Source organism: Phocoena phocoena, chromosome 4 (genome assembly GCF_963924675.1).
Source record: "Phocoena phocoena chromosome 4, mPhoPho1.1, whole genome shotgun sequence".
NCBI lineage: Eukaryota > Metazoa > Chordata > Mammalia > Artiodactyla > Phocoenidae > Phocoena > Phocoena phocoena.
This window is the reverse complement of record NC_089222.1, coordinates 74,014,142-74,025,189: the sequence shown is the minus strand read 5'-3', so window position 1 is coordinate 74,025,189 and position 11,048 is coordinate 74,014,142. Positions and strand designations below refer to the sequence as shown.

At 39.4% G+C, this 11,048-nt stretch overlaps 1 protein-coding gene across 2 annotated transcripts in view; it reads right to left on the bottom strand.

Moving 5' to 3' along the window:
* Positions 1-3,224: 3,224 nt before the first annotated feature.
* The window catches only part of RNF168 (ring finger protein 168), a 34,749-nt gene continuing 26,925 nt past the window's right edge, over positions 3,225-11,048 (bottom strand). The window contains exons 6-8 of one of the 2 annotated variants that reach the window (XM_065876741.1): positions 10,833-10,914; positions 7,173-8,076; positions 3,225-3,754 (exon numbers count right to left, since the gene is read on the bottom strand). In XM_065876741.1, the coding sequence (XP_065732813.1) occupies positions 3,642-3,754; positions 7,173-8,076; positions 10,833-10,914 (1,099 nt within the window). In that variant the 3' untranslated portion in view covers positions 3,225-3,641. Of the gene's footprint in view, positions 3,755-7,122; positions 8,077-10,832; positions 10,915-11,048 lie in introns of those variants that run through there. The other variant, XM_065876742.1, reaches the window with a different exon arrangement.

Sequence of the window (11,048 nt, the reverse complement as noted above, 5' to 3'; positions counted from 1 at the left end):
ATATATATATATATATATATTTTTTTTTTTTTTCGGATTCTTTTCCCATATAGGTTATTACAGAATATTGAGCATAGTTCCCTGTACTATGCAGTAGGTCTTTGTTGGTGATCTATTTTATACATAGTAATGTGTATGTGTTAACCCCAACCTCCTAATTTATCCCTCCCCAGACGCCACTAAATTTGGAATAAAGGTTTCAGTAAAATACATGATGCATAAATTATTATTTTTTGCAGTACGCGGGCCTCTCACCGCTGCGGCCTCTCCCCCTGCGGAACACAGGCTCCGGACGCGCAGGCCCAGCGGCCACGGCTCACGGGCCAAGCCGCTCCGCGGCATGTGGGATCCTCCCGGACCGGGGCACGAACCCGCGTCCCCCGCATCGGCAGGTGGACTCTCAACCACTGCGCCACCAGGGAAGCCCCATAAGTTATTTTTTTAAACCAAAGAAAAGAGGCATGGTTGGTTTAGCTCCCGTTTTTTTGGTAGTTTTTGCTATTATGCAACATTAAAATTGCCACTTCTCCCCAACCAAGGACCTAAGTCTTAGGCAATTAGACCTCTTATCTACTTTTTGGTTTGTGACGTGCTAATCAGCACCAAAAAAAATATTTTTCTTCTAAAAGTAAACCAGTTAACTAATGTAATTTGTAGCTTTATACAAATAAAAGCTTTAATTATAAGTTTTCTAAGCATTTTCCAATAGAAGGAATCAAGTACATTTTTTTGTTTACAAGGTGCTTTTCCAAAAGGACAATCATTTTGAACATTTTTCAAGTCAATGAACTTAGAATACATTTGTATAAACTACAGCACTTCAAGTTCTTTGGGAGTAGAAAGATTCTGTCACATTGAAACCAAACTGATTAGGTATTATCTCAGTGCCTCTTGCTAAGATTATTACATAATTCCTGTCATCTTATTTTTTGCAATCTAGGATTACTCTGGAGTTGCTTCATTATGATCTATTCCAATTACTAAAATGCCCTCCTTTAAACCTTATCCTGGTGTTCTATTATTTCTAGGGCGTACCCTCCTAGGATCTCTGGGAATTTAGCGATGATGTCTGATGGCCTTAATTTTCTGTAGAAGAAATTTCAGAGGGGTTCTTGGCATCCTGGTAGGTGAGGAATTAGAAAGCTTTGTAGGCACTCGGGACAATGGTGGCTTTAGGTGATTGTTAGCTTCTGTATAGGGTGGCACACACAAACCTTACTCTCTAATCCTCAGTTCTGGTCGAGATGGGGACACTTGGGTATACAGGAACTGAACAATTGGCAGGGCTCTCTACACGTACTTGGGAAGGTTCTCCAGTTTTCTTCCATAGATCCTTTATGAGGTTTTACTTCTTCTGGGCATTTGTGCTTAAGCATAATTTCCCACACATATTACTCCATCTTAACAGGATAGGAACTTTCCAAGTTTTTGCCTTAGAGATTTCAAGACATCTTTGTACTAGAATCTATTTACGGAAAACTTCTCTGCTGTATTTTTTTCCCCCTCTTATCTCTTAGCTCCTGCCTGTCTTCTCAAGCCTGCCATTTTAAACTCCGCTGGGATATAAAAAACACTTTTCCAGACTCTCCCAGACTCCTTTGCCAGCAAGCTTCCTATTAAGTTCTATTACTTATAAGAGGTACTAGAAGGGAAGGGAAAAAGGGACATTTTTTTTGCTGTTCCTATCAGTGTTGCCCCAGCAGTGACAGTTGACCCCAGCTTCCAAATGCCTTCAACTCTTCTAGAACCAGACTCACCGGGCCCTTTCAGAGTACCAGCAGTTGCTGGGAAGTGTTTCTTTCTCAAAGGTCTGAACATCAAGTCTGCAGGGCCCGCTCTCCAAAATAATCCTGAGCACCTACATTCTAGTAACCAAAACCCTTCCTGTGTGTTTCCCAGCTTTGAGAGTGCTAGCCACTTCCTGCAGTTATCATCTTTGGGTTATCTGTGTTCCCTTTTGTTTCAACACCTGTCTAACCAATTTCCTATACTGCATTTCCTCTGTTGAAATACCTATTTTGGTTGCTTTCTTAAGTGGATCCCAAACAACAGGTCCAATATAATCTACATTTGTCTAGTATAAACTGACCAGGGAGTGGTATTCTAATCCTGCAGTAAAAAACAGAGACACCCAAACTTTTTATGGGTCTTAAGAAATGAAGAGGAATGATACAAAAGATGGGCAAACTCAATTTATGATCTCCAATTGAGAGAAAACCTTCTGGATTCAACTAGTTTCATGGGTAGAGCCTAACTGCAGCAGCCTGGGACCACAAAAGCCAAGTTGAAGAGAAACATAAAGTGAAATGTAAAGTAAGAGAACGGTCCCCTAAGTTTAACTCAGGGTCCATGTTGCTCCAAGTCCTGCCAAAACAAGGAAATATATATTGGGGAGAACAAAACTGACTCAAAACTTGAAGTCATGATTGTTTTTTTAAGATCTTTACACAGGAATTAAGATATGGGCAAACATACAGTAGTGGCCCAACTCCCCATTTCAAAGTCTGTAGTGATTCACAAACCTTTATGCATACCAAATGTGTAGAACTTGTATAGGAATTTGAGGAAGCCACAAAATATTTCTGAGAAATGGTTTCTTCTGAGGCCAAAGTCTCTTGCAATCTGGGAACTGTGACACAGGGGAACTTATGGGCAGGGGTCTCTTGTGACGTGGAGCTGTAGATACATCTGGTAGGGGAGAGGTGAGTAGTCTTCATGAGTAGACAAAAGGTAAGTTGCAATTTACTGGATGCCACATGTGGGTACTTACGGTACACAAAGTCACTGGATAAAGTAAAACTCTCCCAAAAGTGGGAGTGATGGAGTAGTGGGGCTGAAGGATAGCCAGGAGAAAGTCACTATCACTTATTAAGGTTCTTTTTTGAGTCAGGGCCTGTGCCAGGTGCTCTATTACTTCCCTTAACTCTTTTTTTAAAAAAATTAATTAATTAGGCTGTGTCGGGTCTTACTTGCGGCACACAGGATCTTTCTTGTGGCATGCGGGATCTTTCATTGAGGCACATGGGCTTACTTGCCCCGTGGCATGTGGGACAGTTCCCCGACCAGGGATCGAACCCATGTGCCCTGCATTGGAAGGCGGATTCTTAACCACTGGACCACCAGGGAAGTCCCACTACCCTTAACTCTTGATAGCAACTCTTAGTTACACTCATTCCCATTTACAGATTAAGAAAGTGAGATTAACAGGTAGAGACCAAGTTAAGAAGGAAATTATTCTTTCTTCCCTCCTGCACGACATGCCCTTGTTTTGGTGGTCCAAAACTCATGCACAAATTACTAGTCCCATTGTTCAATTCCTTATATGTGAACTAAGGAATCGAAGAGCCATTTAAAACCATTCTTAGCTCACAGGCTCTACAAATATTGGCGGCATGCAGATTTGGCCCCTGGGATGCAGTTTGCAGACTTCTGTGCTCGGGCTTTCAATTGAGGCCCTGGTGTGTTCAACAGGCTTCCTTCCCCGGTAGGTCCTGAACTCTGTTCTTGTCTCATCAGCAGTGTGAGCCTGACGACAACTCCTCTCTGCTTTTCAGAGGTTTTCAGCCTTTTAGCCTCTGCTCTGAACAGTTTCAAAACTGCAGTTATCTTGATGGGAAAACCGACCTTGTGTTTGATGACCCTCAAGTCTCCAATACTGTCACTCTAGCTTCATGAGATGGCCCAGAGCTCTGCTGGTTTCTCTGTTCACCAGCAGCAGCCTTGATTCTCGTCCTGCATTCAGAACAGGCACATGCTACAAGCAAAAAAGTGGTTGCAAACATCAGTTTACCTCTCAAATCTCCCCTCTCTAGAATCTTAGCCCCTAAGTTAGTCCTCATTGTTTCAGTAGCTTTCTGATGCTTTTAAGTAAAGCATTTTAATTTTTAAATGTAAAAATTTTACATCTTTATCTGGCTTTTCTCATTGTTCTCAGCAGGACTGCAGGTCTGCAGCATTGCTACCTGAAAAGCATAAGCTTTGCTTTCAAATAATTTAAAAATAGTATATTAAAGCTAAATATATTCAAATTCATTCACAACGCTATTTCCAAAAATTTGCGTTATTTTTTTTTTTGCACCGAAAAACCTTCCTATGAGTCTTAGAATTTAAAGGCAAAAAAGCACTGTCTAGAGTGGTATAGGTTGAGATGTTTAAGTATCCTTAATCTTGTAATATTTTAAGAACATTTAAATTTTGAGATGATATATTCAATATGATTGAAAATTTTAAAAGTATAAAAGAACATATAGAGAAAAGTCATTCTTCCACTCCGGTCTCCCAGCCACCCAGTTTCTCACCCTGCTGGCAACACTGTTTATCTCTCTCTTAAATATATATTTCTCTTCTGTGGATAAATGGTTGCACACTATACACTACTCTACATCTTGTATTTTTTGTTTAACTCTATATCTTATAGTTCTTTTTGTATCAGTAAAGTGGGTTTTTTGCTTAATTGCTGTATAGTATTCTACTTTACCATCATTTATTTAGTGTTTCTTGATATGATTAAGGTTGTTTCTAAGCTTATTACAAACAATGCCAAACAAAAATGTTTTATGCATGCCATTCTACATATATGTGAAAACAGCTTTAAGAAATTCCTAGAGGTAGATTACCAAGTTACCTCTCTAGGGCTTTAAAAGTTTCTATACATACCAAGCAACATGTAAGAGTGCCTATTTACCCACATGCTTGCCAAGACTGGGGAAAAAAAAACCCCAAAACAAAACAACTTTACTAATCTGAAGGGTGGAAAAATGTATGAGTATTAGTATAAGTGATATTATGCATCTTTTCACACATTTAAGAGCCACTTATATTTCCTTTCCTGGGAACTATGTTTCTTGGGGACATAAACTTTTCTAATTTTCCTTTTGGGTTGTTAGTCTTTTTCTAAATGTATTGGCAGACACTTTATATAAAGGAAATAAGCTCTTTGTGATGAGTTGTATCTATTTCTTCTCAAGTTTGCCATGTCTTCCAATTTTCCTTTATGGTAGTTTTTGTTATGCAGAACTTTTTATTTTCATGTGTTAATTTTTATTTTTAACTGTGAAAAACACATAGTCCATTTCAATTTTTAACAATTATTTTAATTTTCAGATTCTCAACCTCTGTGTAGTTTTAGCACTCCCTGAGAAATTAAACACACTCATATCCCTTCCATAAAAATGGGAGGAAAGTATCAGTAAATTCTAATGACTGACACAAAACATTTACTAGTTTCTCACAAAAATGCATACATGGTAGTATCAGAAAGACTAATTGAGAAATTATCTTATGGGCTTCCCTGGTGGCACAGTGCTTGAGAGTCCGCCTGCCGATGCAGGGGACACGGGTTTGTGCCCCGGTCTGGGAGGATCCCACAGGTTGCGGAGCGGCTGGGCCCGTGAGCCATGGCCGCTGAGCCTGCGCGTCCGGAGCCTGTGCTCCGCAACGGGAGAGGCTACAACAGTGAGAGGCCCGCATACCGCAAAAAAAAAATTATCTTAAAACCAACTTTAGTCAGGAAGACTTTTTCACAGACAAATGAGTGGTTATATATGTAAATCCTAAATACATTACACTATTTTCCCCCCTTTTTGGTCATGGACTATTCCAGGAAGATTTAATTATATAACTTTTAATTTGAAGAGTCACTAAAATGTAAAGCAAAATTGGTCTTAAAAAATATTGGTTTGATGAAAAGATATATTTTAGACAAATTTGGTTAGCTTCTAACTACATTTCAGCACAATCATTACTCGGGACAATCACTTTTGAGAAAAGGCAAACCAAAATTTAAATCAGCATCAGAATTCTACCCATAATTACCCAATCAATATTGAAGTAGACGCCATCAAGTATGCAAAGATTACAGAATTTCAGTTACAAAATTTGGAGGAAAAAAATCTTAATTATGTATAAAAACAGACAAATTTAAGCTAGAATTATTAGCTCTAGGACAGTTCATTGCATTATTACCTTAAAAGGACGGCTAACTAGATATCAGCAGCAGTGCTGTTAAAACAGTTGTTTGCTCAAAGTTGTTCCTATTAATGAAACAAAAGATTAATAGTCTCTAAGTTAAATTTCACAAAACGAAATAGCAGCCTTCTGATTTAACTTTCGGGGGCAAGACAGAGCAAAACCCAAATATCATACTTTCTATTTTTGTCTACAAACACAAATAAAAGTCAGTATCAATACAAAGGTTAACATAAGGAAATAAACACATGGTTAGTCAGGTTCTACAACACAGGATATTGCGACATAACTCTCCTACAGTAAATCCCCATCCCCCCGCTTTTTTGGAATAGCAGATTAGGTAGTATGGTATGAAAAGCTGTTAAAACTCAAATGTTTTCTGTGCCATCTAGCAAAGAAAGCACGAGGAAGAATACTTTGCCAAACTACACCAGCTACTCCAGCCTGGACCCAGTTGTCTGATCATCCACTCAGTTTCAAGGCCTCCAAATTGTCAATCTACCCCACTCAGCCTCATCCCAAGCTTAGCTACTTTTGCATCAAGAGTCTAGTTTCCTTTCTGTCAGCTAAGTCCTAATTTTCCAGAAAACTCTGATTTTTCTGCTTTCACGTTGATCCTAACCCATTTTAAGTCAAAAAAAAAATGCTGTAATACTTAAAGTAATTGAAGTGGACATGGAAATTAGATTACTTTAGTGTTATGAAAGATGTACTTCAAGTGCTCTGCAAATATATGGGAAAGTTGGAAGAAAACTGAGATTCTAAACCCTGCCTGGATTCCTTAGCTACTTGGTAGATTATAATGTTGCTTTGATTACTAGTCAGTAGAAAAAGGTACGTGAAGGCCACAAAACATGCATATGGGGGGAAATGCATGGAAATGAAGATTTCTTGGGAGTTGGCCAAGGCATTTTTATATCCATAAGGACTGTCAACTTAAATTTAGTACACCAGTGATTAAAAAAGGAAAGGAGTGGGACTCTTGCTTACAACCGAGTTTGGCAGAAACACATTTGTATATTCCTCCCCTGTAATCACACCGTCCTTTAATTAAGGACAGTGAGTATGCCCACGGAGCAGAATTAATGAAAAATTTTAAAAGAATCTATGATAGAGAGCTTCACTAGATTATACAACACTCCCCTTACCCAAGCACTACTTTGTGTATCTCTGAAACATCTGAAAAATACTTTTCTGTGACTTACTAGGCTGTAGGGAATGAGGAGTTTTAGATACATTACAATTATCTCTAGTAGAATTTGTTATCTTTCTTCCATTAACTGAACGTTTCAACTGGATCTTAAAAGAAGGTTGCCAATTTTCATTTTTTGAGCCTCTCCTAGGTTTTGGATGCTCTAGATTAGTTTGTCTTTTGAAGTTTCTATCTTTGGAATTCTTCCTTTGTTCATTTAGTAATTTGTCTGGAGGTGAGGATGTAGCACGTAACTGATATTCATCTGGGGATCCTTTTTGCCGGTTTGGCCTCATCTGTTCTTGATCCACCTCTTTCTGAAGCTGTAATGCTAATAACCTGTCCTGTTCTTCTTGTTTACGTCTCTCAAAAAGTAGACATTCCAAATCTATCAGTTTTTGGGTAAAGTTGATTTCTGTTTCTTCTTGGTCTGAGGCAGCTTTGGGGAACATTTTTCTTCTTTTTGCAGAAAAGCATGGATCCCTGACTGCTTCAGACAAAGATTCCTGGTTTTTTCTTTTGGAGGTATCTTTACCGATCAGTAGGTGAGACTCTTCATTTTCTGTCTCAGCTGTGTTATTTCTAATTATCTGTGTCATATCTGATACAGTGCACTGACTCTCTGTTTTGCCACAAGGCTTAACTGCAGCTTCTCCAGAGCAGGGAACTCTGGCTTCAGGTCCCTCATGATTTATGACACACAACTCTTCTTCATGACTGCTTGGTCTTGTTCTGACTTTTCCTTCAGGCCACCATTCTTCACCACTGGCGCGTAACTGAGGCACAGGTGGCTCCAGTGAAGACTGTGCACCTTGCTCATGAACTTCAAGGCGTATCTGAGGAGAAAGTGTTGGCATATCTTCCTCAATTTCTGTGTCTTGCCATGTAGGGCTCTTCACATCACTGCTGTCAGTTTCCTGTAGAAAACAGAAAAACACGGAGTGAACCAGGGGAAAACATCAAGTCATAATACATAAGTCTAATTACACTGATACCAAAGCTGAGTTGTCACTATAAGGTAATTATTATTACTACTAATAAGATATATTAATTCTTAATGGTATTTTTATTCTGTGTGCCAATTTAGATTAAGGTATTTCTTCATTTTCACTCCCATGAAGACCTACAGTTTAAAGTCCACAAACTAGTTCTATATATGGCCAGGAGCTGGCACCATGACTTGACTTCTCATCTTACAAACTTCCTCTAGCCCAGGGATTTTTAATCCCTTTTTGTGTCACAAACCCTCCTCCTTTTGGCATTTTTGTGAAGCTTACAGACCTCTTTGAGAATAATATTTTTAAACATAACAATAAATACACAGGGGGACTTCCCTGGTGGCTCAGTGGTTAAGAATCCGCCTACCAGTGCAGGGGACATGGGTTCGAGCCCTGATCTGGGAAGATCCCACATGCCGCAAAACAACTAAGCCCGTGCGCCACAACCACTAAAGCCCACGCGCCTAGAGTCCATGCTCTGCCAACAAGAGAAGCCACTGCAATGAGAAACTCACATACCGCAACAGAGAGGAGCCCTCACTGGTTGCAACTAGAGAAAGTCCGCGCGCAGCAACAAAGACCCAACACAGCCAAAAATAAATGCATACATATGGAACAATTTATATTGCAACACAATTATTAAAATCTTACAATTTATGATGTAATAATGCATATCTATTAATAAATTAAATAATAAGATCTAGTGGCAAGTCTAATAATTTGTAACACTGAAGGAGGGATGAGTATAAACGATATTTCAAGAGATCTGCAACAAATGTAATGTGATTAAAAACCTGTATTATCTATTGGTGACAAAGTCACAGGTACTGTTAACAGTATTATGGTTTACCGGTTTGCTGCCTACATTCATAACTAAAGGAAACGCTAAAATGAGAGGTCAGGTGGAAGTAAAGATAAACTTTTCCTTATATCTAGGTTCATATGTACTCTGTGGGTTCTACCCACAGACTTTAGGTTAAGAACCCTTGCTTTAGCCAGTATAGTTCTTCTCACTTACAGGTCTTGGGTAAGTTAAGACCTAGGATTAGTTTTGACCATGAGAAAGCCTTAAGAAGAAAGGTTTCGGTACTTCCCTGGTGGCACAGTGGTTAAGACTCCACGCTCCCAAAGCAGGAGGCCCGGGTTCGATTCCTGGTCAGGGAACTAGATCCCACATGCATGCTGCAACTAAGGAGCCAGCGAGCCGCAACTAAGGTATGCTGCAACTAAGACCTAGCGCAACCAACCAACCAACCAACCAACCAACTAAATAAAATAAATAAAAAAGAAGAAAGGCTTCAATGAGAACTTGCTTCAAAACAAAAATTCCTCCTTGTTTGCGATCTTAAATCTGTTCTTTTACCTACTTTGCTTTGCATTTATCATTCCTCATAAGATTTTTTATGAACCAATGTAGTTTGGATTGGACAAATTCTAGGTTGCTTACCTAGTTTTGCTGTGAATATTAACACCAGGATAGGAAAAAAAATCCCAGCCTACAATGCCTCTCCCATCAATCCTTAGTTCCAGCATAAGCCAGACCATCTGGACTTGAATTCTCCCTCTAATACCTCTACTTAAGGGACACTGAGCAATTCTCTTGCCTCTGCATGCCTCAGTTTTCTCAACTATAATTGGGCACAAGAAGGGTACCTTATAGAGTTGGTGGCTGTGATGAAGATTAAAGAAAATAAATACATTATTTGGCACATAAACGTCCATTAAATGTTAGGTGCTATAAAACCACCTAGCTAAACTGAAAAAAGTTTAGGAACCTGTGAGTAAAGGGCTAATAAAACTTCCATGTAGGAAACTGACCTTGGTGTCAGCTGGCTTTTCCTAGTTCTATTTTCCTGGAAGCCTGATACAGGTGAAATGTCACCTGTGTTACTAGGCCACATAGTTTATGGTAAAAATGACCCTTACTGGTGAACTGCATCTGTACTAGGAGAACTAGGAGTGATCTATAAATACCTTGCAGGAAGCCAAAGCTCAGGGCTTCTGTAAATGACTTACAACTCTTTGGCTGTGTTCCTTCCTAAGACCCCTGGAAGCCACACCCATGAGTTGTTACAGTAAATAATTTACTCTTATGGGGCATGGGACTTCTAAGTCTGGGTGGTTACTACACTCCTCTGCACAGTCTCACTTCCAGGCCATCACTTAGAAGCTCTGCAGTGAGGCCTCTTGCTGAACAGATATGCCTGATGTCTGATGCTACCCTACTAGCACGCTTTGTTTACCATTGTGTAATCCTTTAAGTGAAGCTGGTACCAGGGGTAGCCTATTTAGTTTTGTGAGTCTGATGATCTCCGTCAGGGATGTACAAACTACAGCCCATGGACCAAATTCAGCCTGGTGCTTGTTTTTGTACAGTTTTACTGGAACAAAGACAAGCTCATTTGTTTATATATTGTTATGGATGCTTTCAAATGACAACAGCATCATTGAACAGTTGTGACTGAGACCATTTGGGCCACAAAGCCTAAAATATTTACTATCTGGCTCTTTAGAGAAAAGGTCTGCTGACTCCTAGCCTAAGTGAGCCTAAGGTGACTAAGAAAGGTTGTTCCATTTACTATAGTGACTTAAAAAAAGTTAGGAAACTGCAAGTATTAACATTCTATAGCATTAATAAACTTGCCAAGCCAAGAATATCTTTAGCATCCACATACCTTAGACATGGAGTCTTTCCTGTCTTCTTGCACAACTTCAGACTGTGATGCTGACCAAGGCTGAGATTTAGGTGACAAATACCTTAAAAAAAAAAAAGTTTGCCAAAATTTGAATGCTTTGAAACACAAGTGGCATGTATCCAATATAATAAAGCCAGATTAGCTATTTATGCTGAAGGCTGTCTGGCTTGCTGCTTGGCTGATTTATCAGAAAGA